This window comes from Sylvia atricapilla, chromosome 5, assembly GCF_009819655.1.
Source record: "Sylvia atricapilla isolate bSylAtr1 chromosome 5, bSylAtr1.pri, whole genome shotgun sequence".
Lineage (NCBI taxonomy): Eukaryota > Metazoa > Chordata > Aves > Passeriformes > Sylviidae > Sylvia > Sylvia atricapilla.
This window is the reverse complement of record NC_089144.1, coordinates 50,412,469-50,440,194: the sequence shown is the minus strand read 5'-3', so window position 1 is coordinate 50,440,194 and position 27,726 is coordinate 50,412,469. Positions and strand designations below refer to the sequence as shown.

Here is a 27,726-nt window from a genome sequence, read left to right as displayed (position 1 = left end):
TTCCTGGGAGACACAGTGGCCTCAAAGAAGAGGCCACCTTCCTGACAGAAAGCAAGCAGATAGTACTGTGCTCATTCTTGCAGCAAATTTGAAAATGGAACACAGTAGTGGAGAAATCAGCACACGCTGTTCTTCAAGTCACTTCTCCTGCCCCAGAGAGAGTCTGGCCAGGGAGGGGGTCCCTGAACAGGCCCTGGGCAGGCCATGCTGTGACCCTCAGCAGCAGAGACCACCACAACAATGCCAGGAAATTGTCAGTCAAGTTTAATGCATCATAAAGAAGTAAAACTACATTGGCATATTTAAGACAAACACTTTTTTTTTTTCTATGCACACTATCCACTGGACAGCCCTCTTTTCAAAATAACTACTTTTAACAGTTGAAGACAGTTCTTCAGAAATTCTTCACATATTAAACCTTCCACACTTTTCCTTTCTTTTTTTTTATTTGTCTGAGAAGGGAAAAAAATCATGAAACCTGAAACATCTACATTGCAAGCCACTCAGAATGCATAATTGCATACATTAACCAATGTATAACAACTGTGTTTTACTTAGTTCACTTTGTTCATCAATAAAAGAATATAAAAATCTTGTTCAATCGAGTGTTGTGTATTAAAATAGATTTGTATAGTACTGCACAGTTTCTCCCGGAGTTGTGAAAATGGTTGAAGGGACCATGTGCTGCCTAGTGATGGGCAACAGAAAAAGCCAGTCCCTCATGTGTTTATTTTTTTAAATTAAAAAAAAAAAAACAACCCACCCAAAACAACAAAAAACATAAAAAGGCTATTCGGCACCATATGATATGCTGATGTGAGACTAACCTTGTGTCCTGCTCTGGTGGCTTTCCATGAGTACCTGTTGTGCTAAGTGATGGAGAACTCATAAGGACAGCGACAGTGGCACTGGGGAGTGTGAGCTGAGAAACCCGGGGTGCCATCACACCTCCCCAGGCAGCTGCAGGAGACGGGGCCCTGGGGGCCAGCAGGACCTTGCAGGATCAGGAAGACCAGCTAGTAAAACAAGCAGGTGCACTGGGATTTTCTCAGGCTAATACTAAACACTTCCCAAATATGCTAAAATCCAACAAAATGTTAAAAAAAGAATCAAGTTTCCAAAACCGAAATCCTCCCAAGCCCTTTTAATTTTCCATGCCCTGTCCCTCCCCCAGAAGTCTTGAGTTTGTGTCTCCAGTTTGAGAAACAACCCCTTGAGGCAGTTTTTTTTTTCCTTTACTGTACCATTTCAGCAGATATTTCTAAAAAAAACCCCAACCAAACAAAAAACCCTCAACCAAACAAAAAATCCCAAACAAACTAAACCAAACCAAAACCAAAAAAATAAATAATATTACATTATCTTTAACAATAAAAATGCAGTACAAAAATGTAAGGTTATCTTTTTGGCATATTATCTGTACTGACAAGAAACAAAAACCAGAATATTTATTTGCTTTTTTCTTTAAAAAAGAATACGAAATGAACAAAAAGACAGAAAACCACAAAATAATCTCTTTAAAAAGTGAAACCCAAACTGTCAAAGATATCCACTCTTACGGTTAATGCTAAACCTTGCACAAAACTCCATGAGAAAAATACACTGATAGCAAAATAAGTAAAAAGGACCTGCAAAAGGAGTTTTACAGTCGTATTTTTTAAATATTTCAGAACGCATATACAGAAGCATCAGCATGAAAATACTTCAATATTTTACTAGAAATGCTAACTTCATACAGTTTCTTTATTTAAATATCTGCAATTCTCAAGTCTAATAATACAGGAAAAAAAAATCTTTTGTTTCCAAGGCTCTGTGAGTGTCCGTGATGCTGTTCTGGTCACAACGACCCCATCTCCAGGTCACCTGAATCAATGGGGCCAAACTTGTTCCTCTGAAAACAATCCAGGTCAAGTGCTAAGTAGCTCAGTTTCTGGTTATCTCACTGATTCCCCCCCCCACACATAGCTTTCAGCCCAACTACTTCTCTAATACCTCACTAACTCCTCTTCCCTTAGAACAGAAAGCCTGTCTGGACCAAAAAAAGGCTATCCTGCTTCCTATCAGCCATGCTTTTCCTCTTCATCCTCAGTCATATAAATACATTAAGGCCAACATAACAAAACAAAATGTCATAAGGTCTGGTCACATGTCACTGAAGGTCTTGGCAAATACAAAACTGCAGCACAAGCCACTCTGTGGGAACCTGCTGCCACAGTGACCTACACACTGGGCTGACTGGTCTGCAAGTCTCTGAGTGTATCAAAACTGAGATTGCTCCCTCTGTCCTTTGTTCCAGCTTCATCTCTCCCCTGCTCACGTGCATAAAGTTTCTCGCCGCCCCGTCGGACCTGGCACGGCCGGCTCGTGTCAGTTGTTCCCCTGTGATGGCTGCAAGGCTTTGTGCATGGCAGCAGAGGCAGCAGAGGGTTTGATCCAGGGGATGGATAGCAGGGAGGTGGTGGTGGTGGTCGTCATGGTAACCTGAATCATCTGCTCATTTTGTATCAGTCTAATGAGGGTTTTGAGACGTTCCAGTGATGACTGAGTCCCTTTCTGCTGGGCCATCAGGCTGGTTTTTAGCTCTAAGCATTTCTGTCAAATAAAGAGAAGGGGAGAGAGAAGGAAAGGCTGAGAATACATTCAAAGTGGTGTCAAACATCTCTCCAAACATCCTTTGGTGCCTTGGGTGTGTGTTCTGCTCAAACGAAGTATGTTCTCCTTTGGGGAAAGCAAAACCAGAGCTTAACAAATGGAGTAATCAGCAGTGCTGCACACATTGCAGCAGCTGTCTGAGGGAACAATATTCTTCCTAGGTGAAATGTGTTTGGAGGATGTTTCTGACTCCATCCTGTAGACAGCCTGGCAGGAGCATCTTCTGCACTCTACAGAGATGTGCGATAGCTGTGTTACTGAAAATACAGAAGGGACCACTTGGGTCTCTCACTCCTACCAAAGGACCCTGATAAATGCTTGGTGGGTGAACCTCACCAGGAGGCATTTCGTAAGTGCCATACATTTCAGGGAATAGACACTGTGAAGATACATTAATCTCACTGAACATGATATCAGTATTTTCCTGGCAGAAAACTTTGCTCCAAGACACAACTGTTACACCAGAGCACTCACAAGAAAGCTTTCATCCCTCAGGGTGACCAAACTGCACCCTGTGATCACTTGAAATAAAAACCTCCATGCAAATGGGCACGAGAGCAGGAGCTAAACAAAGGCATCCCAAATCCTCCATTTCTCCAAGAAGAGATAGGAAGATTCAGTAATTCTCCTTTCACTCCCAACCATGGACTGCTGCATCCAGCACCGCGTTCTTCTGTGAGGGACAGACCCACACCCTGAGTCTGTCTGCAAGATGAAAGGGGACAGCAGCCTCTAATACCTGAACCCTGTTTTCTTTCTCCCAGTGTGCCCAGAAGTCTGACCAAACTGATTTCTTGTTTGCAGATTGCAACTCTTTGGCTATGGTCCAGACTGCCCAGGGCTGGGGATTCTCCAGTCCTGGGGAACTGGGAAATGCCTACTAAAAAATCAACTTGATTGGAAAGCAGCTGTGTGGAGCTGCTCAGAGGTTGGTTAAGAGAGATGAAATTTCAGATGAAAGATAAATTATGTTCTGTTTTTACCATTGCAGCTGTGGGGTGTATGAGAGTGTTCTTTTTCATATAAATCTCTGTTAAAATGTCAGAAGGAAATTGCTCTGTGCTGGGACACCTTTCATTTATTTTCTCCTTTCAAGTGGATACATTTCCAACAAATACAATCATTGGCTGATATTATCATTTAAATAAGACAGTGCTGCCCACTGAAAGAACCTGATTCTGCTTAGATGGAAATCTTACTGATTTTGATAGCCATGAGACACACCTGATAGCTGACAGCTTTTCCCAAATTCCTGAGCCCACTGCACTCTCCTACCTATTACACAGATGTGTGGTTCCATTAGTGCTATACACATCTACAGGGAATATACAGTGATGTCTTTTAATAAGTTACTGCTTTTCCTTCCACTCTGTTTTACGTGATAAATATTTCAACACGCCTCCTCTGGATAGCTGCAATGGTAAAACAAGCAGTGACCAATTACTTCTGCAGTTGTCATTTTGATTTTTCCAGGGTAAGGAAGTGTCAAATATTTATTAAGGCTGCCATGCAAACTAACACCTACCTCTTAGGAGGGAGGTAGCCCCAGGTAGTTCCTTCAGCCATGAAGGCAGGAATTAGGCTTTGAATTCAGCCCATTCAGCCAGAGACTGCTCCTCATAGCACAATATGTGTGGAAGATACCTCCAGACAACATTTAGCTTTGAAATGAGTTTGGAGAGACAAAGTAGTCCATTGTCCAGTCATGGAGAGATGCTACAATATTCAGTAAAGATAGTTATTTCTACTTAATATCAAGAGGTTTGAGCTAATGGACAAGCAGCTACCACCAGAGGACACACTTGTGACTAAACTTTTCACCTGGAGGATGGAAGTGCCTTAAAGTCATTGGGGAGCTCAGAGCTATGGATGCAACTACAAGATGGGCTGCCATGGCTATTTGTGGAGTTTTGTTTGTGTGTGTTTTGCCACAGGAATTCAAGTGATTTCTCCTCCTCAGCCTGCTAGACTGGCTTGCTTTTGTGCATAAAGAAAATGTGCATGCACTTCCTTGGAGAGAAACACATTCACACTTGAGAATCTATTGCTTGCGAGCTTGAATCATTTTCTAGCCACAAAATACAATTTTTGGGGGGCTTAAATTCTTTATAAACATCTCTTCAGGAGACTCTGTGTCTCCATCAGGTGTCCTACCTTCACTGCACTGTTGAGAAGTCGATCTTTTTCTTCTAACTGTCTGTGCTCACTCTTCAGCTCACTGCTTCTCTTTAATAACTTTCGCTTCTCTTCTTCTTTGACTGTGGAACAGTAAGATTAAGGATGCAGAGGTTAAGGATGTACTGTGCACTTGAGGACAGAAAGCAGAAGCAGGTATTTTGCATGGTGAGTTGAAGGCCTCATTAGCTTTTTGTCAGCAGGTACAGCCAAAGAAATCTGGAGTTTCTGCTTGCAGGCATTTCTTCACTGAAAGGGTGCTCGGGCATTGGAAGGGGCTGCCCAGGGAGGTGATGGAGTCCTCATCCCTGGAGGTGTCCATGGAACAACTGGACATGGCACTCAGTGCTCTGGGCTGGTTGACAAGGTGGGGTCAGTTACAGGTTGGACTCAATGAACTTGGAGGTCTTTTCCAACCTAAATGGTTCTGGGATTCTATGCATGTGTCTATGCCAATGGTTAGCACACAGGAGGACAAGCCAAAAGGTACAGTGCATCTTTAAGGTGAATTAAAATTCATCCTTAGACCACATGTGATCCTGGAGGTCTCCAAGAAAGAGGTGAATGGTATTTAGGAAGAGGTCAGCCCCGCGGAATGGCAATAGTTAGTGATCCTGGCAGAAAAGCACAGTTATAACTGTGCCAGACCTCTATAAAGGTCCTTACAAATATGATCTAATGCCCAAACCAGCCTATTTTAAGAGTGCAACAGGGAATTAAAAAGTAGAATGCTCAATGCGTATCTGTCACACAGTGTATGACTCAAGTGGCTGCGATACCACGTAACACTGAAACAATTAGAAGCTGGCGGTGTCTGGGACACTAGTCTGGCATTGTGCTACAGACCCAAATACGTGGCGCTGCTTGGGCTGACTCTGCCTCATAATGACTCTGCCTCAAAATCCTGTTTTCAGCCCTGTTCCAGGAAAGGCATCACTTCCATGATAGCTTCCCCAGAGAGTGAAGTTCCTGAGAGATCACTCTCAACTTCCTTACAGAGAGCAAAGGAGCAGACCAAGGGGAAGGGGAGAGAAAAAGTCTGCTCTCCCCAGTCACTTATGGCCCTATGACCTACACCATCAGCATTATAACACTACTTGGATATTCCAGCTAAGGGCTTAAATGGCATTGCCTATCATGAGCAGGGAATCCCTTGTCAATGGCTCAGTTAATCCCTACCTGTTTTATGAGTAACATAGGAGTGAACAATAGCCAGAGTTCCAGTCCATGGCACACCGTCATCTTTCTTTAACACCTATAAGCCCGGGAAACAATAAATGGTTAGGATTCCACAAAACGACACATTAATGTTTGCTCCAGCCTTCCAGTTTGGCAGGACCAGAACTTGGGTCCTTGTCTCAGAACATAAAAGTGACCTCAAGGCTAAGCACAAGGAAGTCTACGGCACAGAATCCACACTTTAGTGACACTCTAATGTTTTAGTAATTTTTTTCTTACTTGTGCAATCAGCATTACTCTCAGCAACTTGGCAGTTTAGCGTTTCTCACATAACTGTGATGAACACAGTGTGAAAAATGTGATTTAAAGAAAAGGAAGTTTTCTCCTCACACCTTTCAGATCCACTGGGGAAGAGTGTCTTCTTCTCACCTGCCTCCCTCATCTCTAAGAGTTACATTCTTTGTCTAGCTAAATGCTGGTGGCATTACTGTAAAGAAAGGAGCTGAAGGAACTGAAGAGACATTTTAAGAGGACATTTCTTAGCAATTATAGGCAAGCCACAGCACTCTGTGTATGTTCTAACTCTAGGATAGTGAAAAATACCAGAAATAAATACTGCAAACTGCACTAAAAATCTCTCAGTACTTCTTTATCTAATGTAGTCCACTGAGCTATATGACCATAGGTTAGATTTGTTTAGGGGTACACAAATTCGAGGTGTCTCCCATTTTCCCTTCTTGGTATGCTGTACTCCATGGAGCTTACCTTCTGTTGGCACTTTGGGCAGACCCACAGCCCTTTGGGGGTAGTTTTGAGGGGTGGGTCCAAGCAGTTGAGGTGATATGCTCTGGGACATGTGCCACAGGGCTGCAAGTTAGCTCCACGCTTGCAAGCAGTGCAGTGTTCATCGTGATGGATCTCATTCTGCAAGAGAAGGGTGCCCTGGGTAAAGTCAATCCATTGAGAACTTCCCTCTACACAGCATTCAAAGCCTCTACTGCAGCAGACAGGTTCCTTCAAACATGAAATCTAATTGTCAAAAGGACCCTGACAGACACAGAAGACAGAAATAATAGATACATGATAGCAACAAATACAAACAACAAATGAGCCAGAAGCAAGTTCCATAAATTGAAACAGAAACATAAAACCCAACTAATGAAACACAGGAGAGAGTCAAATAATATAGCCAGATTGTGACATAGGAATTATTTCACTTTTTTCTTTGCCATTGTGTGCCTACAACACATGTATCCCCATGCATGGCTCTGTCCTGGATCAGAGTTAATGGGGGGATCACTTCTCCTTCATGCCCACAGCAGAAGGAAGCACAGGAAGGAAGCACAGTTCCATGGTTCATGCACTGCCTCAAAGAGCAGCTGGGGAAACAGGAGGCTGCACCACAGCCTTGGGCTAAATACCCTCTTACGTGAACTCCTCTGGCCTCTTTCTCTCTGACAGTAATTGTTCTCTGCTCAGACTAGCTCTGACAACCTTTCTCCAACAAGACTGATTAGTGCTTTGTCTGAAGCAATACATAACATGACCTAAGACTCATCAACAGAGTTACAATGTCATGTAGTAGATTGCTATGCTAATGTGGTGGCAACATTAATTACTCTTTCTAATAAAGGAGACGCTGATTTTGAAACTCTCATGCCTCATGAATCATTACAAAAAACAACAACAAAAAACTCCTACTGGCTTTCCAGGAAGCAGAATAGTAATTTTATGGTTTTTAATTCCAAAAGCATGTTTTCATTTTTAGGAATAGTAATTAAAAAGTTTCATGGCAGTTTTAGTCAGGCTTGTATCTTGAATTCTAAATGAGTCCTATCAAAAAATCACTCTCCAAAATACTATTCTTTATAAACTACCTGCTTAAAGAATCTTAATTTTAACCCAAATGTAAAGAGATTTAATCTTTACAAACTAGAATGGTTACTCATTTCTCTTATAAAACTTTCATTAACTCATAGATCTTGACTAGCAATTTCTCAGTCAGTGGAATCAACAAAGGGACTAAACTGAAGCCTTGCATATGAAAACCCAAGAGTTCATCTCTTTAAAATTCCAGCTTAGGGAATCAAAGATTTACTTAACTGGGAGAAGAGAATACTGCAATTAGGTACCTTGGGAGTGACTACAATAATCAGAAGCAAGCACTGAATACAGTGATGAGAAAGATACCTGCTAATACACAAACTTTGCCACACATACCTTCCAGAATGGATCCTCATTTGCTAGCATATAAAAGAAGGGCAGAAAACAGATTAGTGGAAAATACATTGCTGCAGTGGTTGCTAGTTCTCAGCTTTGGGAGTAATTTTAACCAAGATGTGGCATAGGAGATCAGGACATTGCCAAAATTAATGCAGGCAGGAAAGAATGTAACAGCAAGCAGTGGAATTGGCATTTGAGATTTTAAAATGTACAGGGCAGAAATCCCATGTCCAAAGGTCTGATGCTGAAAGGTCATAGTATTTGAAATTTTCAGAAATTTTCATGCAGAGCTCCTCTCCACATGCCAGTAGTCAAAAAGCCTTCCTGAAGGACCTCAGCATGTGGGGTGTTGGAAAGGCTGGCCCTGAACCAGCAATGCACTTAACCCATTTAATGGGTGCCTCCATTAAACATGGATTTAAATGTTGAGCTGATTCCTGGACAAAATGGTCAGCTCCTATGGGAGTGAGCCTGATCCTATCATCAACTCCTTCTCATCAAACTACTCCCACCCAGAACACCAGTGACCTTTGGATAAACTGAGTCTGTAGTGATTGTATTCACAACCTGATATGAACAAGAACCAATAGTGCTCACTGGAAAGAAGGCCAAGCCTTCCATAAAAAGAAAAAATAATTTGTGGAATGCAACACACTTTAGTCCAAAAATAAAAAGCCAGAAAAATTTGAGAGCTTCATGGAAACTGCACAGTGTGTCGCAACTTTTGCTGCTTATTTCATAGAATCACAGAATATCCTAAGTTGGTAGGGACCTATCAGGATTATTGAGTCTATGGGCTTACCTATCCCTGAGCTTGCATCTTGCTTTTTATATTTAACAGCCTTTGATAGATTTTTTCTTCTATAATTTTCTCTACTTTTCCCAAGAATTGTAGTATCTTTTGGCAACGAGTTCCATAAATAATCACAGACTTATAAAATACGTAGCTGTTGCTTCGTATCCAAAATCACACACACAAAGATCCACCACTGTATGACACCATGGTTACTCAGGGGATATAAATGTTGTTCAGATAAACAGAGGCTTGATAATTGATGAATCTTTTGTACAAATTATACATGTCAGGGGATGTGACCTCATTTCAGAGAAGACATTTTCATATAAATGAATCCTGATTAATTAACATTTTGATCAAAATTTACAAGAATTGTCCTCTTCTGGGTTTCCAGAAATGACAGTTGTTTCCTGGACATCATGAGGATTTTTTCTAGTTTGTTTATTTGTCTTTTCAGCTTACATTTGCTATAAAGTTTTAAACTTCTTAAAACATGACCACTTGCCTCTTCTGGTTGCTGAAAGATAAAACTGAGGACAATATTTTTTAAGGAGCACTTTATAAGGGAAGGGGCAGCCATCTCTGCACTGAAGATGGAGAACTGCACCACTGCAGAGCCAAGCAATCTGGGACAGCACCTGCTTTCTGTTCAGCACTTGCAGCATCCAGCAGAAGAGTGCTGGGGCCAAAAAAATCCTTGCAGAGGTGGGGAATTTTGCTCTAATGAAGTCCATCTCAACATTCTCAGAATATGCAAGACTCCAGCACATATTCTGGATTCCGGAAAAACCAAAGATACAGGACTCAAAGAGGAATTAATGATTAAGGAGAGAGGTTGCTGATTTCCAGAAAGCTCCAAGACAGCTGCAACAGTAGAGCTCTGTCACTTGCCTAATTCCTTGCAAGTAAAATGAGAAACATGTCATGAAAGGAAGGCCAGAGATATCAAACCCTAACTTAAACCCACCAAGGGGCCGGCAGCACAACTTGCTAACAATGCCACTCTGTCCTGATTTCTCACATGTGTTTACATGAGAGAAACAAGGGCTGTGATAAGACAAACAATAAACTACAATTTTAATTTTGAAGATAAAACTAAGGCAGGAATAACATTCTTTCCAGCGGGGCTCACATGAGCCTGGCTTCCTGCTAAGAGGCATGTCAGCTTAGCTGTTTGCTGTAATAACCTCTGCTGTCCTCTGAGACCAAATGCATCGCAGGCATATGATAAGCAGGCCAAGTGTCTGTATCTGGCATGTGAAGTTTTGAAGGCAGAGAGAAGCACTGCTGCCTTTCAGTCGGTGCTCCTGTGGTGCAGGAAGTCAAGGCAGAGGCAGAAAGGTGAATCTCAAGCACTAAACATGACAATTGACAGAGAGATCAAGAAAACACTGGAAAACTGTCAAAACTTCATGTCTCAATTACAATTACTCCTGCAAATGCTCCTAATACTGAAATAATATTTAACTTGAAAAAGATCTCTCTTCCCTTACCTCTAATGCATCTCATAGAGAATAAGCTATAATGGCAAAACAAAGGCAAGGACAGAATCAAATTTCTTTACTGGCTTTGTCTCCTCTTCTGAAATAAAAGCTTCTCACTTTCTTCCTTAAAACACTACATGGGTCTTGTCTGAAGAATTAAACTATACTCAAACTAAACTATAATTAAACTATATTAAACTCAAATTAAGCTATATTCTCTGTGTTTCACCTCACATGTCCCAACTCTTTATCTTCTCTGTGTTGCACATTTTTTTTCCTGAAATGCACTTCTTCCCATGAGCTAATCATCAGTATCCCCAAATGGCTCCTCTGAGTTGTTAATTCTCAAGACATTAACTATTAAGTTTCAGATTTGAATTTCTTATAAATACAAGACTGGAAAGCACGTTCAAGGTCATCAGGTCTAGATTTATGGCTCTACCTCTTGAAATCAGAAAAACTGGTTTTCAGCCCTTGTTATTGAAGCAAAAGTTGTGAGGAATTTCTAGCGCTAGAGGGTGGAGAGGAGTTTCTTAAAGCTGGTAGAAAGAGGCAAATGAAAAGCCTAAAACAGTAATTATTTTTCAACATATATTTTTAAGTACCTGGGGTTGGCAACACTACCTTCTTTAATCAGTTTTTTCACTGCATGGTGCTTAAGGTGCCAGAGAACAGATTTTCCACTGATTGCAGCAGCTTTGGATTCATTTCTACACAATTATGACCTTTAGCCTTATCCTTCCATTGTTTTGGCAGAAACACAATCTATATTCACTCCATATTAAAAAATACAGGGACGTTACATACATAAACTAATGCCCTATGGCATCCTAACAGTACCTCATATGAAATCCTACTAATGAATTTTTAACGTGTCATCAGAACAGCAGTGTATTCATTTAAAAATATGCTTACCTCTCGTTGAAAGGAACAAGGGGTTATTCAAATAATTTGATGCGAGGCGTTTCCGCTACAAGGGAAAAGAAACCAACCCCATGTCACTGCAAAGCGCACTGGTTGTTTCTTACATTTCAAATTATCAATCTCCACGGGCTTACCTTGTACCTAACCAGCTCTCCAAGGCTGTGTGAGACTGACCACTGACACAGCCAAACAGTTGCATGATTTACCTTTCTAACAAGATTTTTGTAGAGCAGTTTATTGTGCATCAGATTTTACTAAGAAGAGAGAAATTGTGAATGTGATTGATGGGGTTGCAGGATATGTTCCACGGGCTGGTAAGACTACAGCAAAATTAACTCCAAGCCCAACCATGCCCATAATGGGAAATTGTTGTTGTGAGGTGACATTTTTATTTGCTGTAGTGGTTTCACATTTGCCAATTTCTATTTTTCAAATTTAGCATAGTGGTCCAAGTGTCCCCTAGAATTATTACTCTCTTTTGCATATATAGAAATGGTGATGAATTTCTCACCTGCAGGAGAACCACTGCTACCTTTGTGACACCTGCCTACATTTCAGAGGAGCATACTGTATTTGCAAGCAATGAGGGCCTTAGCAAAGTATTTCCCTTTCAGAAGTGGATGTGCAGGACCTTGAGGAGCTGGCAGTGATTTCAATCTGCTGAGATCACCAAATTTACAAGCAGAGAGCACTGCAAACCTGTCTGAGAAGTTTAACTCATCTAACACAGCCCATGGCCAGCCTTGTCTGATGGCACAAGCTGCAGTCAATAGCAAGCCAGGCTTCATTAATAGTCTGGACAACCCCAAATTGCTCCTCTGAGCCATCCAATACTTATACAGCAGGACTGGAAACAGCACTATTTTCCTTCATTACATGTTGTTAGATTCTGCTTGGAAGAAAATTAGAGGGGTTTTCACACTAAATTATTTATTCTGTGGTGAACAAACTATTCTCTTATGGACAGGCGGCTGTCACTCTGTTAATGAATTTTGAATAGATGTTTCTTTCTTCAAAAAATAACTAGCCCAAAGTGTAACCCTTTCCTATGGAAAAAAAAAAAAAAAAGGCCACTGAGGATAGGAAAACAAAATAGTATCTTGGATTTTTTTTTTTTTTAAGAACAAAGCTTTGAAAAGAAAAAGCACGCCATTCAAGTGAAGATATAAGACCATGATCACATTTTTGCAATCAAAGTTAGTATCACCACTTCAAATGCTGAGCTCCTGCCATTTCAAGGGGTGTTGGCAAATAAAAAGTCTAATTTATATGCAATTTTAATTTAAACAATCATGAATTAAAGATCATTCAGTAGACTAAATCGAACTGCACCAAAATGCCTGAAATGCCACAAATACCTCAACTCACTGATTAGCAAATCAGTCTGAGCAGCTAATTGATCAGAGAAAAACCATCTGCCTCCATTTTACTTGAATGGCATTCCCCATGGTCAGTACTTAATGACAGCTCCTAATGAGGACACAGCTGATCAGCCACAGGAGTCTTTCACAGACATTTCTTTCTCCATGCCATCCTTCATTTCAGCATTCAGCATATGCTCTTGAGAATAGATGTGATGAGAAGTATGAACTAGGGGTGCAGCAGATGTAGGCCATCTCTTCCACCACTACTCCAAGGTGATAGAGTCTGTCACAAACACCAATCTGGCTACAGCCACAAAACTCTGCCGCAGGTATTTTAATAATCAGGATGAAAATGTCTAAGAAGCTACAGATTTAATGCTAAAGTTCCTACTGTGTTAAATACTGCATGTATGGACATCAGTATTTGCACTGAAGAAAATAGTTGAGAAATTGTGAAGAACTCAAGTGCCCAGAGCTGCTCTGGAGCATAAAGATCTCCAATGCTTTCGAAAAAAGAACAATCAAGCAACTCAGCAGTCTGACTGCAGTGGTGGGTTTCTGCTTAGCCTCATCTATTTGCTATCTGCCAACAAAGACAGAAATCTGAAATACTGGCACACCAGGAATTCTGCATCACTTGTGCTTAAATAAAGAACAATCACTTTCTCTAGTCTTAGAGAACTCGGAACACAGAGAAGCCTTGCTTAAATGGAGAGCTGGCTGCAACTGAGTTTTATTTCAGTAGAAAGTTCAGACAGTAAACCCAAACTGTGCTGAAACTTTAAAGGTGGGATTTTAATTAGCTGAATAAATGCATATATCGTAGTTTAGACAGGAAGAAAAAAAATTCAGAAGAAGTTAAGCCTATTTACACCAAGTTTGCAATCCAATATTATGCACAACCAAATTCTGATACTACTATAAATGCAACAGTGTAAATGTAACAGATAACAGAGATTATCCAGAGCATTTTATTTTTAATAACTCATTATTATATTTATCATGCAGATTCTATACTCCCTGCAGACCACACTGATTCTTAAACAACACACTCCTTTTATGAATGCCACTTATAAAAAAGCAAATATCTCCATTTACTATTTGGCACATAAGAAAAGAGAAATAGCAATGCACATTTGAACATAATGCAACACTTCTGTTCTCCAGTTATGATCTAAAGGGACTGCCTATGTAGATAAAAGAGTAATTAGGTCCCACATTAATTTAGTCCTTTTGGCCTTTATTAAAACTAAGATGAATTCTGGTTTGGCGCAAGTGATGTTGTGGGGTGAAAACCTGTTGCATAGCCACTGAGATGAGATATTTTCTTTCTTTTCTACATTAGTATCTCTTTACAAGCATCTGTGGTTCTGCATTAATATACACTATTATAGTAAGGAACACTTAGGCCTTTTATTGATATGACATAGAATTGTGGTAAAAAAAGTGAATGAAGAAGTACCTCTGTTTCCAGGAGTCCACTGTAGGCTGGATTTGCTGTGCTTCTCCTTTTTCTTTCCTGACGCTTGCTCTGGATTTCTGTAACCATGGAAAGGAACATAAACTGTGTATTTCTCATTCATCAGGGGAAAAATGTAGATATAACTTGTTAAGCAAGATGATCTTAGCCCCAGCCCCCTGAGCTTTGTGCTCTGTTCCAGCTTCTAAACAATAATTGGGTTGCATCAGCATTGGTATTTGCTGCAGTTCAAAGTTTGACATTAATAAGCTGTTCCTTGTGGGATTCACAGGCATTTTTTTTCCTTCCTTCAAGGTAGACTTCTGCTGCCCTACAAGAATTTTATTATGATCCCTTCAGACACATATTCAGCAAGCATCATCAGAGAGCCTTCAAATTACTGTCTATGTCTGCTATTAACAGAAGGGAAGCATTTAAAGCAATTAAACCTTTAGTTCATATCATATGAAAGCACAGAGAACCTTCTAAATTCAATTTACATTACTCTTCCTCCATGGAGGCTAGAAAAAGCATAGTTGAAACGGCACAGCTGGACTCAGTTCTAACCAGAGTGTGATGATTTATCCACCCAGAAGCACACAGCCTCATAATCCTGAGCTTGCAAAATGAGTCATATATATGTGCATGTGTCACTGCAAACACCAGCACACAGATGGGCTCTTTAGACCGCAGCCCATTTCTCCCTTCCACTAAACTTCCACAACTCCCTTCCAATAAAGGGTGGCACCTATTGAAGATGGCACATGATGAGGAGAGTGTTTAGCAACCACCAGCCATGTGTACAACTCAGCAAAAATACAGAGAGAGGGAGCAGATTACTCAGCTACAGAAATCTGTAGGTTTGGTGCTACTTTGATCTGAGGTAGGATTCCATTTACATCATATGGAATTTCTTTTTCCAGCTCTTGACATCTGTTCAGAATGCTGACATTATTGTAAGCATGTCTTTTAGAGCCCATTATTTTGATTATAAACCCCAGACACACTTCAGCAAGGAGAGCCATCCCATGATATGAATTTTGTGATGTATTCCAAAATATTTCCTATGCAAATATTGCAAGGTAAAGTTTAAACTCTGAGCTGAGGGATCTTGTTAGTCTAAATGCCCCCGTGGTGGTGATACCTCTGCTCTGTCTTGCTCTATCTCAGAAGGAGAGGAACTGGCAGGAGCATGTTCTTCATCCCAGAGGCCCTGAAGCACACCCAACAGAGACTCAGGACACCATCGGATTGTGCAGGAGGTCTGGTGTCTTTCCTCAATGTCTGAGCTAAATAGGTATTCTATCTCAGAATACCCTCAGCACCAGAAAATGGCCTCCAGGGCATACAGCAAGACCTCCCACCTGTAATCCAACAGCAAGATACAGCTGAGCTTCCAGGGCATTTATGATGCTTGGGAACTGGATGCCTAGCACTCAGTTCTGGTTTCCAGCACCCTTTTCAAGTGTTGGTCATTTCCATATTCCATTTTAAGCATTGAACAAACATTTGACAAAGGTGAATGAATTTGAAGATAGCTTTATGTTGGAGGCCAAACTCCAACGAGCTGCTGCCTTCACCCATAAACACTCTGCACAGTCATTCTATGAGGCCCATGATGGCAATTTATCTTCAGGGAAAGCTGTACCTTGCACACAGGTAGTCAGTGGAAGCATCTGTGTACATTTACTGGTAAAGATGCCTCACACTCAGGCTCTGCAGAACAGAGTTCTTTTCCCAGGCAGGGAATGCTCATGTGGAGGGTAGGTGAAAAGGCTACTATGCAGAGAGAGAAATTCATATAGAAGTGGATCACAGCCCTTCACCAGAAAATTAATGAATAAAATTAAGAAAAACAGTAACACTGTGAATTAAAGATGCCAAATGAATAAACTTTTAATGATTCAGTCTCGATAGAGTTAAATTCTAAAAATGTAAAATTGAGAAATTATTAGAAGTTTTCAAATAAACTGAACTGTGTAATGACCACTGCTCCCACATAAATAGCAATGAGTGATAACTGTAAACATTACAGAGCAGTAATATAATAACCTTTAGCATGTGGAAGCTATAAGAACATTTTTGACAGTTGTGGTCACCAATTCTCCTTTCCACAGTAAATAGCTCTTGGTTGGAACCATTTATTTAATGCTAGTCTGAATATAAAAACTGTATTTGTCCTCAAGAATTGATTCTGCATGCTGAGTATTGTAGCAGTTTGGTTTAAAATGTGCATCTCCACACTTGGTGTAGAACAGAGCAGAGCACTGCTTGGCATTTTAAACGTAAGCAATAAATCCTCACAAGAAATTTATTCATTCCAATAAAATCAAAGGTTACAGAATTATTCAAAACTAAGTTGTCTCTGTTGTAAGCATAATTTGTCCTTCTGCATAACTTCAATGTTGTCCTGTTTTCCTTACACAAAGGAAACAAGAAGCAGTCATCATTTGCACTTTTTGGATTATAACTCTTCTCCCCAAACTGTTGAAGCTTTTTGATCTCCATTTCAATCCATTACCATTAAGGGATTAAAAATTACGAAGGCTTAAGATTTCTTTAAACTGCTTTCAAATTCTCAGTCACTGGGGCATGAAATGGATTTTTAAAATGCAGATTTAAAGAGGAAAAACACTAAAAAGTGGCAACAAAACCCACAGGAAACCTGCTGCATATGCTGAGGAGACATTGCAATTCAGATGTATTTTCTCACTAATTCACAACTTGTCTTAAAAGCAAAGAACTGGAAATCTTAGTAAAAAGAAATCAAACTAAAAATGGCAGATACCTTGAGACAGTGAAGTAGCTAAGCATGCTCCTAAGCCTAAAGCACATAAAACTTAAACTCAGTGCACTGGAAATTCCCAAGCATTTTGCTAACTGTAGTCCATAGGATGGGTGTTAAATATCAATTGCCATTAACACTTTTTGTGATGAAGAATTGCTGTCAGCTGACACAGATACCAACTTCCTCTCCTGGTGGAATCACACCAACCTGTTGTAGCTGAGCTTGTAACTAAAAACCATCAGATCATTTCTTAAAAATACCTGCATCATCTCTGTCCATAAAAACTATTCTGCCACCCCAACTTGTCTCACACCACTGGCAAATTTGCTAAACAAGCCCTTCTTTCCTCCTCTCATCTATAATTTCAGAACAACAAATCTGAGGCAAAGAAAGATACAAGTCTGCTAACTTCAGCAAGCTATTTTTGGAAGGTTGGAGAAGGGACCTGAAAACTATGTGATACTGCATTATGTGCAATATTTGTTTGAAGTCATATTCAGGAGCCTGGGAAGACATGCTAGAGGCTCTCATGCAAGCACAGAATTAGATAAGAAGTTTAGTTGTTAAGCTTTTGGCTAAGTGGGGGAAATGGAGGGAAGGGATTCTTTTTGAGAAGTAGTCTTAAGTAAGTAAAATCTTATAAAACAAATGCCATATTTTCACCACTACTTTACACATTATTCTGTGGAGCTCTAGAGATGACAGACAATCAACTCAAAAACTGGAAGTCCATCTCACGTGGGAGGGAGCAGCAGGCACTTTGCTGCCTATCTGCAAACATCCTTGGGTCTCACAGATCCATCAACCTGGTGGTCAGAGCCTTTGCAGGATTTTTGTTTTGCTGTTTCCTCCAGTTGTTCACATCTTTTAAAGGACCCTGATGACTGAGTGAGTCCAAACACCAGCCTGAGTCAGGCATGCTGGTGGCTGGCTGCAGGGCCAGTCCTCCTGCCCCTGGAGCTGTGCCATGGGGCTGGAGGCAGAGCTGAGTCAAAGTCACCCACTGCTGTGAGACTGAAAGGCACAATTGTGCAAAGGTAACATTTCACCTGATTTTTAATTTTTTTTCAGTTTTCATGCCCTTCAGAGGATGGGAGAAGGAAAATCTGAGAGGAAATCTTGTTGTTGTATATAAATATCTGCAGGCAGGGGTCAGAGCATGGACTGGGCTGTGCTCCATGGTGCCCAGTGAGGCAACATGCAGAAACTGATGCCCAGGAAGTTCCTCCTGAACATGAGGAAGAACTTCTTTTCCAGAAGGGTAGCAGAGCACTGAACAGACTGCCCAGAGAGGCTGTGCAATCTCCTTCTCTGGAGATATTCAAAAACCATCTGAACACAATCCTTAGTAACATGGTCTGGCAGAGCAGCCAACGGAAAAGATTTCACTCAAAAGCTGAACTGTAAATCAACATATGCTATCTTACCTTCCAAATGTTCTGTTGTAACCAGTCCTAGTGCTACCATGAAGGCAATTTTCTAAGGAAAAGATAAATGGGTTAGATTTTCTACTATAATAGTCATAGTAAAAAAGTAAGTAAAATTAGCATTTTCAGAATAAACCCAGTAAAAGTCTTTCAGAAAAGTATCATATTTGAATGTGCAGTAATGTAAAGAACTTCAACTGAAGATTTGCTTGAGATATGCCTGGTTCTCCTTGCTATATAAACTCCATCAGTTCAAAGATTTCTGAAGTCAATGCCAGATGACTGCTCATCTTACACAGCACATGACCAATATTCAGTCAATTCAATCTGTTCAATTTCACATTGCTAGCTGTATTGTTACTCCAATTCTTTAATGAAGTAATTTTGTATTATTTTTGCATTCTGAACATGGCACTGCTTTTATTGGATATGAGCAAGCTGTATGAAGTGACGCAAGTATGAACTGTACAACACTAAACAAGACATCAGAAGCATACTGAAAGAGACCTCTCATTGGAAAAAAAATCAGAAATTTCTCTTCCCAAGATATAAAAATAACATTGTGTGCATGGATTGTGAATCTACTGATCCAACATTTTTCCTCAATGGGGAGTGAATAAGCATGCCTCACTGACACTGGTGAACTCATTTTGCAGCCAGGAATCTGATCTAAAATATTATTCACAGCTCTTCTAAACCATATACGCATACAACATATCTTCATACTAAAAAATCTTCAGAACATGCTGATGCAGTGATAGGACAAGTATTAGAGCAGATTCTAAATTTTCTGTCAGTGATTTCTCACTGGAAAATTTTTCCTTGTGGAAAGGTTTTGCTGAAGTTTTTATTGCATGTTTTTGATGAAAACTGAAATCACGTTGCATTGTTCCAAGCCCAAACTGAAGTCCTTGGTTTTCAGTCACATTTGTGGTACTTTGTAGGGCTTTGGGGGCCTCCTCTTTCTTCCATGCTGAAGGATCTTGTTGGATCAGGTTACCATAAAAGGAGAATAAAAAGGGGCATTTTCACGAGGTTCAATTCCACAGCAGAGACAATCTGACTATGAAATTTAAGCTCTTGGGAAATCCAAGCAAGCAAAGCCCGCAGTCCAAGTCTGAGGAAGTGTACAAAGACTATAAGGAGATGCAATTATCATACCTCAATAAAATGTTTACATTTAGGTCCAACTAAAACACCGTGTTTAAGCAGTAGAAGGCTAAATAAAACATTCTGTTTCATTCAAAGAGTGTCAGGAGAACATGTTTCAACACTTCCAAGTCAAAACTAGTCTGACCTTCTTGTTTTGTGAAAAGCCTGATGATTCAACATTTCATTTCAGTTCAGGACAAAATCAACTAGTAAGTCATCAGAACTACAATTTCCTTTGCAATTCTGACTTTCACTTAGTGAAACTATGGGAGCAAAAAACATACTCATCTTGTAGGGGAGAAGATCTAGCTCTTGGGTGGTTTCATCAAAATCAGAGGGTCAGGACTGGACATCTCTACCACTCATGCATCTGTAAAAATACCTTTGTCAAACAGGTGAACTAACACCTACGTAAGACAGGGATACTTCCTTTCCACAACCTCAGGAGATTCCTACTCTCCAGACAGAACAAAAAATGGTGGTGTAGAATTTCCTCACTGGCAATTTAGATATATTCCCACTGTATTTCTGCAGTCCATATCTGTGATAATCACATACACGTGTTCATTTGCATGTCAGACCTTGATTTCAGTAATGTTCAGTCCTTATGTAATGAAACCCCAGCCAGGCACAGTGGGAGCCCCACACCTTAAGGAAAAGATGAATATTTGATCCACTGTGCAGATCTGAGAAGAAAATTAGTCAATTGAGTAGGATGACAAGCTTCACCTCAGCCTCATCAAAAAGTAAGAGTGGCAGGATACTTCTCAGCACTATAAACAAAGGGAATAACAAAATTTAGGGATAGAATCAGAAAGCTGGAATGGTTAGTGTGTGTTTTCTCAATGGAGTGCAGAATTTCTGCATTACCTGAACATTAAACTGTAAGGAAAGCACACATTTTTTGATGCCTCAACTGAAATTTTTTCTGTACCGGATTGTTTGCTAAACAATTTCCTGGCTTGATGCTGAAATTTTTTGAATAAGTATGTAACTAAATGTAATGACAGCATACTTGCTTAAAATATGAAGAGCCATCGCAAGTGGACTAGACAATTATCTCATGATTAAACACAGGAAGCTTTTATAGGGACTTGAAAGATGGTTCCTTTTAAAAAACCCAGTACAAGCTGTATTCTTTTGAACAAGCATATTATATGAACAGCCTATTTGTTTTTATGGGTTTTGCTATTTCACACCCCTGTATCTCACTGGATTCAACTCAAAATCTGACTTCCACTGCAAACCTTTCCTTTCAAATACCACAGGGTCTCTTGTTCCTCCTCTGCACAGGAAGCTGCAAAACCACCACTTCATTTTCTCCCGAATTTCAATCCAGGCTTAACATTAGCATTTAGTTCACAATTGCCATGTGTCTCTCTTGTGCTTAGGAAGGATTAGAACACCAGTAAGTAAATAACCAGCATTGATGGCAGTAATTTTTCTTCTAGATAAAAACATTTTAGAATGAGAAATGTTGCCAGATAGTTTTCTAATATGAATTCTTAAATGATCAAAACTTTTTTTGGCAGAATTCTGTTTCTTTCTGTGGTGATGTCAGGTCTCTTCACGGGGAAAAAAAAAAAAAAAAAAAAAAAAAATTAAACCCACCGCCCTCCTCCGCCCCCAACCAAATGACCAAAAAAACCCCAAAAACAACATCCAGGGCATTTTCTCCCCAGAAGAGCAGCTCCCTTTTGTAATTCCCTGTAATACACAGTATGTCTTTTCATGAAGCAAAACAAAGATTCTCATAAAAGCATTTTGTTTGGTAATTACATGTTCTATTTATGTCATTACATGTATTTATACTAATTATGATGTTAGTTCTAATTACACTAATTGCATAAATACATGATAATCAACTAAAGTTTACTTTCAAAGAACAAAAGAAATTAACTCTAGACCTACCTATTTATGGCTGTGCAACAAATCTATGAAAAGAATGGTCATACTTTAGGGCACAGCATCAGCACCCCACTCAGAAAATTAAGGTTTTTGAGACCTGCAGTAAACAAGGTAGGAACAGTGTCTGCAGCTAGAAAATGTCCTCGAGGTATTCTAGTTAGCAATGTAATGAAAATCTTATATTTTTGAATCCCACACCAAAACTGTGCCCAGTCCAATTGCCTCCTCCTATATCCCTCTGGAATGATTTGTCCGATATTTTTTCCATGGGGATAAGTTACAGGCAAAGGAAAACTGATGTTTTTTCCTAGCATTGTGTTTCTAAGCAGGACCTACTGGCCTTTCTCCCCATAAGGTACTACAAAATAAATAAGTTTTTGTAAACACCTGCCTAAACAAAACAGGACTCAACAGTCCCATCATTCAGTGGTAATGAAGATTCATGTAAGGGTCATATTTTAAACTTGGGAAGTTTCCCAAGCGTAGTTTTGCAGAGCTTCTACATAGACCTGTGATACTTTGGGCTAAAATATTTATCCTTAATGCTGTTTTAAATACATGAACCTCTTAAAATGCTAAACAAATGGCCTCCCACATGCCTCAAGTAACATAGGTTTATATTGTAATAATCCTCTTAAACCTACAGCTCCAAGGATGCTTTTGTGCTACCCATTTATTAGACTAGTGAGGTTTAAGATTTCACAGGAGCTGAGCATTTCCACAAAAGAAGTAGATTCAGTTGTAAAACTTCTCAAACTGCCCTAAAATTACACCCAATCTAATGTGAACACAGCCAGTCAAAACCCAAAATGTCTGTTGGAGAGACCCCATTTCTACAAGGACTTGTAGTTTATATTTCTAGTTTAAATCAAAAGTATAATTCACAAAATTCATTTAGTCTCATTCTCTGCTTACTATTCTCTTGCTCAATTTAAAGGATTTTAATGTATTTCAGACCAGAATCTGTGTACATGTGGGAAGACATACAAAGCAAATGCAGGAAACTATTAATACAATCTAAATATTGCAAGATTCATTACAAAGAAGATGTTAAAAGCTCAGCTAACAAAAGAAATGTTAATTCCACCTCATATGCAGCCTCTAAATCGGACACTACATGTTTGACAACATAAAAGAAAATATCTTAAGCTTGTATACACCTTTCACAAGAAATCCAGCTGCAGCCATGGGGTGCCTAGATTATCATAAGACCTCTAGGTATTACAAGACCTCCAAGTCTTACATTTTGTGACAGTGGAAGTTTAGAATGGTGCAAACCAAATTTGTCAGGAGCAGGGAAATTAGCCAGATTGCAGAGATTGAGAGGAGAGGAACAGCTGGCAGAACGATAAGCACAAATAAAGTAATCGCATGTGCACACAGAAGAAAGTTTAGATTTGGCCCCCATGACTTCACCATATTGTAGCATACTTATTAAAAATAAAATTAAAAAAAAATCACCTCTGGATTTTCCTCCTTTTTCTTTTTGGTAGCAGGCAGTCCCTGAGCTGACTCTTCAGGAGGTTTCTTTGTCTCCACTTTACTTTCTGTCTGGGTTTGGACCTGGGGTTGAATAATGATAACCTAAAAGACAATGTACAAATAAGAGAATTCACTTTATGAAACTGGATTTTTCTGCCTGAAATCTTTGAGTCCTCTTTGAAGGGTTACTGGATACCCTAGAAATAAAAAATATAAGTCACAAGTCAAAAGCATAAAACAACAGGATACCTAGGTTAAGGTCCTAAATCCATACTTAAGTTTCTAAAAAGTAATTCTTAATGGTGCGTTATAAACCTGCTGCAGCCTAAGTCACTTGACCAGTGCTTCTGAAAATTAGGACACTTTCTATTTAGAGGAGTTGTGAAGGTGGATGAGAAGCCATACTTTAGTACTTGTGGTATTAGTGATTTTAAGGTCTTTGATTTTATTTTGTGTGCAAATAGAAGAGATGGGATTACTAAACTTTCAAACCCAGTTTGATCTCACTCATTCCAGTGTAATTTCAGAGTAAGTACATGGCGATGGGAAAGAAGGTACTCCTCATGCAACTGAGATCAGACTTCAGTCCTCAGCCTTTACATGCTAAAAGCAGTAGATGTCGTTTTCTGTAAACTAAATAAACTATACGTGTTTTAAATTAAAGTTAGGTCTTGTTTAGAACTCATAGGAATTAGGACACAGATCTCATTCACACATTTATGGTAGTATATCCAGCTGCACATATGTGAATTACCACATGAAGATTTACACAATGTAGGTCAAATTATCTAGAAGATATTAAATTAAAAGGAATGAATTTCTGCCCACAGGACTACACATATGACATCATACCCATAATTAAATGGACTGTGGAAGCTTCCAAAAGACTTCCCAAGCACTATCACCTTCTAGATAAAGATTATTAGATTTGAACAGGCCTTTTCCATCTACTTCATTGCTAATTTTCAATCAATGTCATTTAAGTGTTAAATATGTTAACTCAGTCACTCTAGAAGATTTAAGAGCATAAAAAGGGATGGTTTCCTGAACCAGCAGCCATTTTAAGTAAGAGAAAAATAATTTATGTCAAAGAAATGGGGTGAGATGTCTGCTTTTATTTATCTCAAAAGCCATCCTACATCCTATATATATATATTTTAGTGCTGTATGAGACCCACTGCTGCCAACAAGACCAAAAGTAGCAGAATCCTAATAGTAAATTACAGCGAATGTCTCTGGGTACATTAGCAGCCTGTCTCTGGTATAAGAGTGGTGAAGTTCTTGCATTCCAATGCTGAAAAGCAGTACAAATATGAAAGGAGTAATTCATAGCTTGAACTTTTTCTTTCTACTGATTCATCTCCTGGTCACTTCTGAAACCCTGAACTCTCATTTCATTTGGCCTTGCCCTGGAAGAGCAGAAAGGAATCTCTGATTATTTTATGTACTCCCTGGGGTCAGTCAACAAATCTAGTACCACCATATCATTGCAGAGGGAGCCCATAGAAAATCTGAGCCTTTACAGAATTCAGGTATTTTATTAGCGAGGATTGGCTTAAGGAAGGAGAAATCCATATGGTCCTGTTAATGCCAGTCTATATAATGATGTGTTTTGTTCCCGGTAAAAAACAGGCTTGTACACAGATAAAAGTCTACCAGCCTCGATGTGTCCCTGTTGGAATTTTCCTGTTGGAATCCTGGACGCTGGAAATACCAGACTTTCTGCTTTGACAATTAGTGACCCTCACAAGAGTACTTCCTGTGACCTGAGGCTGTAGGGGCAGCTTCCAAAACTGAGTGATAGCACTGGGAGTGTGTGTGTGTGTAGTTTGTATAAAAGTGTGTAATGCCACAGGGTGAAATACTTAAAGTTCGGGGTTTTGAGATATAGAATATAATAATATATATAAGGAACAATATAGAGGGGTTTAGGCATTGCCTGACTGCTTCTTCTTTACCTTTTTCATCCTCCTTCTTCTTGGGTTTGGGTGATTTTCTCTAGTTGGTTAGTGAAAGCCCGCATCGCAGACATTGAATGGTCTTTAATTGGCTTATAAATAAAAATAACTTAGGTGTTGAGTTTTAATTGGTTTTGTTTATTGTTTAATAGTCCTTGAAACGAGTTAGAAGGAGCCATTTTCTTGCCTTGCAAGACAGAGCCCACACCTCATGAGATTATAACTTAGATAAGAAATAATAAACATGTGAGTCCGAACGAGATGCCGTCATGTCTAGCGCCTTCTGCCCAAACCCAACTAGAACACACACAGCGTGTTTTCCCACTGGTTGTTTTCTTGGCAGAGAACCCCTGACAGCACTGTGCCCTCCCGGGGCAATATTGCACCCACACCTGCAGCACCATTCCGGGTTTCCCCCGAGGATCTCACCTTGCTGTCGGCGCTGATGAGGAGCGGCTGCACCTTGATGCCGTCGTTGCCCACCGAGACCGCGGCGCTGGTGCTGAGGGGGGCTGCATTGCTGGGGGAGGTGGAAATGATGGCGTAGGCCACGCCGGCGCCGCTCAGAGGGGACGAGAGGGCCGCCGGCTCGACGCTGGGTTGCTGGCCGCTGTTTTGTGTCTGTACATGGCTGACGGTGTTGTTGGCGGTCGGGAGGGCGGGGCTGGGGTTTTTGATGCTCACTATGGTTGCCTTCTGGAAGGTGGGAGGCTGCTTGGAGGGTTGGTCTCTGCACGGGGAGATTGGGAGGCTGTCTGGAATCAGGGTCTTTGGCCTAACCTGCAAACAGAGAGTCGGGCGTTATTGGGCATATGAGCAAACACTGCACACGGGTGTTCTCCCAGCAGAATCTCTAATTGCATTAACCGTGGACCAGGAGCATCTAGAAAAACAGAATGTAGCAACTGCAGGTAGCCAAACACTCACCTACTCGTAGATATATTCCCAGCACTTCTCAATTTGAAGTTCTTAACTCACTGCAGTTAAGAACAGTTAAACAACAAGAAGAAAGTCAAATCCTTATTTTGATTAGCACACTTCCATACAAATGCTGGTCACATCCAGTTCTCAGTAGGGATGTGTAAGCCAAAGCCTTTGCAAAGACTGGAAAACCCAGATGCAAAAATTTCCTGTTCTGAAAGACACAACACTTTTGCTATGAATTAAGAAGAGGGAGCTGAATTAAGAGAGTTGTGGGAATTAAGGGAATTCATTTTGCTATGAATTAAGGGAGTTGTGGGAAAGTATTTACAGGGACAGTAAAGTGTATGCTTTTATACTGGTGAATTGGTCATCCCCACATGTTAATGACATGCCATGTCAAATGGAGAGGAGATCAGTCACACAATCACTTAGTTCACAAAAAAATAAATAAAATAAGGAGAGTGATACAAGAAACCCACAACCACCAAACGTAATGTTTTGTTGCAGAAATCAAAGAGCTAATTTGCAGCTGTGGGAGGATGCAAGAGGAACTTCCATGAATGGAAGAGGACTGTTTGCCCAGCTTTGCAACAGCTGGAGCTGTACCCAGAGCCATTAATGATAGCTGTAATCAATTGTTTTCAGCTATTGTGATGTGTTTCCAGAGGTGTAATTAACATCACTCTGTCAACATGGCTCTGCCTTAACAACATGTTAAGTACAGTTCCAGGATTGAAAATAAATAATTTAAACTGCTTCACATGGAGTTAACTTCATTCCCAGCTTATTCGTTAACACAGCCAGATAAAACAGCCAGTTCCCTCCGTGCTTATTTAGTCTTGTCACTTCTGACACCTTCCATACTGTGAGACAAAATGACAAGTTCTGACACATACGGGAAACAGCTGCCTGTGTCACCACGCTGGAGTCTACAGGAGCCCTTCAAATGGTGCCAACTTCAACCTTGAGCGTAAGTAGGCAATTTAATGAAAACACAGGGCTTTACTGGTGTGCAGAAAACCATCTCTCAAGGCTGGCCATCATCCCTGATGATGTCAAGAAGGAACCCTTCTGTCCCCACAGCAAATATTAAATGCAGCAACACACATGTTGCAAGCTCTTTGTGTCTCGGTAACTTGTCCCTCAAACATCCCCATAGGACCCCAACACCCACAAGCAGTGCAAAACTGGTACCAGAGGCACAGTCCTGCTTGGGACATTCACATTCCTTTCATGGGAGTCATAGGAGATGGAAAGGTTTGCCCAAGGTCCTGCAGACTCATGCAGAGCCAGGAAGCCACTGTGTTCACCTCACAACTCCAGCTGACACAAGAAAGCCTCAGAGACCTGCTGTGAAATGATGAAAAACCACACAGAACTCCAACGAACCGTAAGAACTTCCCCATTACTTTCTGGTTATTTTCTTTGAGAAGAACCACTGAAAACACTGCACAGGCTGTGCATTCCCTTTGAATATAGTCAAAACACCCTGAAAGTAACTGAAGGGTTCTTTGCTCATTTTCTTTATGCAATCATCTTGTGTAATGATTATCTGACTGGCTTAGTTCAGATACCAGACAAACACCTTGGTCAAGTAGTTTAAGGGAAGACTCTGTAATTAGCTTCACATCCATGATTAGTTAATGATCTTATTTTCAAAAGTAGTACACAAAGCATTGGTTTAAACCCATCAGTTCGGGAGTTTTTCTAGCCAAAAACTGTCATGTAGTCTACCAGGATCTCCTGTATCTGTCACTCTTAATTGCACTTTTGTGTTTAATCAAAAGCCTAATTAAAACTAAATGCCTACATATATTCCAGCTATATAATT

At 40.2% G+C, this 27,726-nt stretch overlaps 1 protein-coding gene across 1 annotated transcript in view; it reads right to left on the bottom strand.

Annotated features, from left to right (window-relative positions):
- Window positions 1-1,365: 1,365 nt before the first annotated feature.
- Window positions 1,366-27,726, bottom strand: part of LOC136361954 (PHD finger protein 21B-like) — a 61,989-nt gene continuing 35,628 nt past the window's right edge. Inside the window, exons 5-14 of the mRNA XM_066320235.1 lie at window positions 25,401-25,751; window positions 22,993-23,115; window positions 18,472-18,523; window positions 14,260-14,336; window positions 11,425-11,479; window positions 8,227-8,249; window positions 6,772-6,930; window positions 6,007-6,082; window positions 4,807-4,910; window positions 1,366-2,592 (exon numbers count right to left, since the gene is read on the bottom strand). Of these exons, the coding sequence (XP_066176332.1) occupies window positions 2,368-2,592; window positions 4,807-4,910; window positions 6,007-6,082; window positions 6,772-6,930; window positions 8,227-8,249; window positions 11,425-11,479; window positions 14,260-14,336; window positions 18,472-18,523; window positions 22,993-23,115; window positions 25,401-25,751 (1,245 nt within the window). The 3' untranslated portion in view covers window positions 1,366-2,367. The remainder of the gene's footprint in view (window positions 2,593-4,806; window positions 4,911-6,006; window positions 6,083-6,771; window positions 6,931-8,226; window positions 8,250-11,424; window positions 11,480-14,259; window positions 14,337-18,471; window positions 18,524-22,992; window positions 23,116-25,400; window positions 25,752-27,726) is intronic.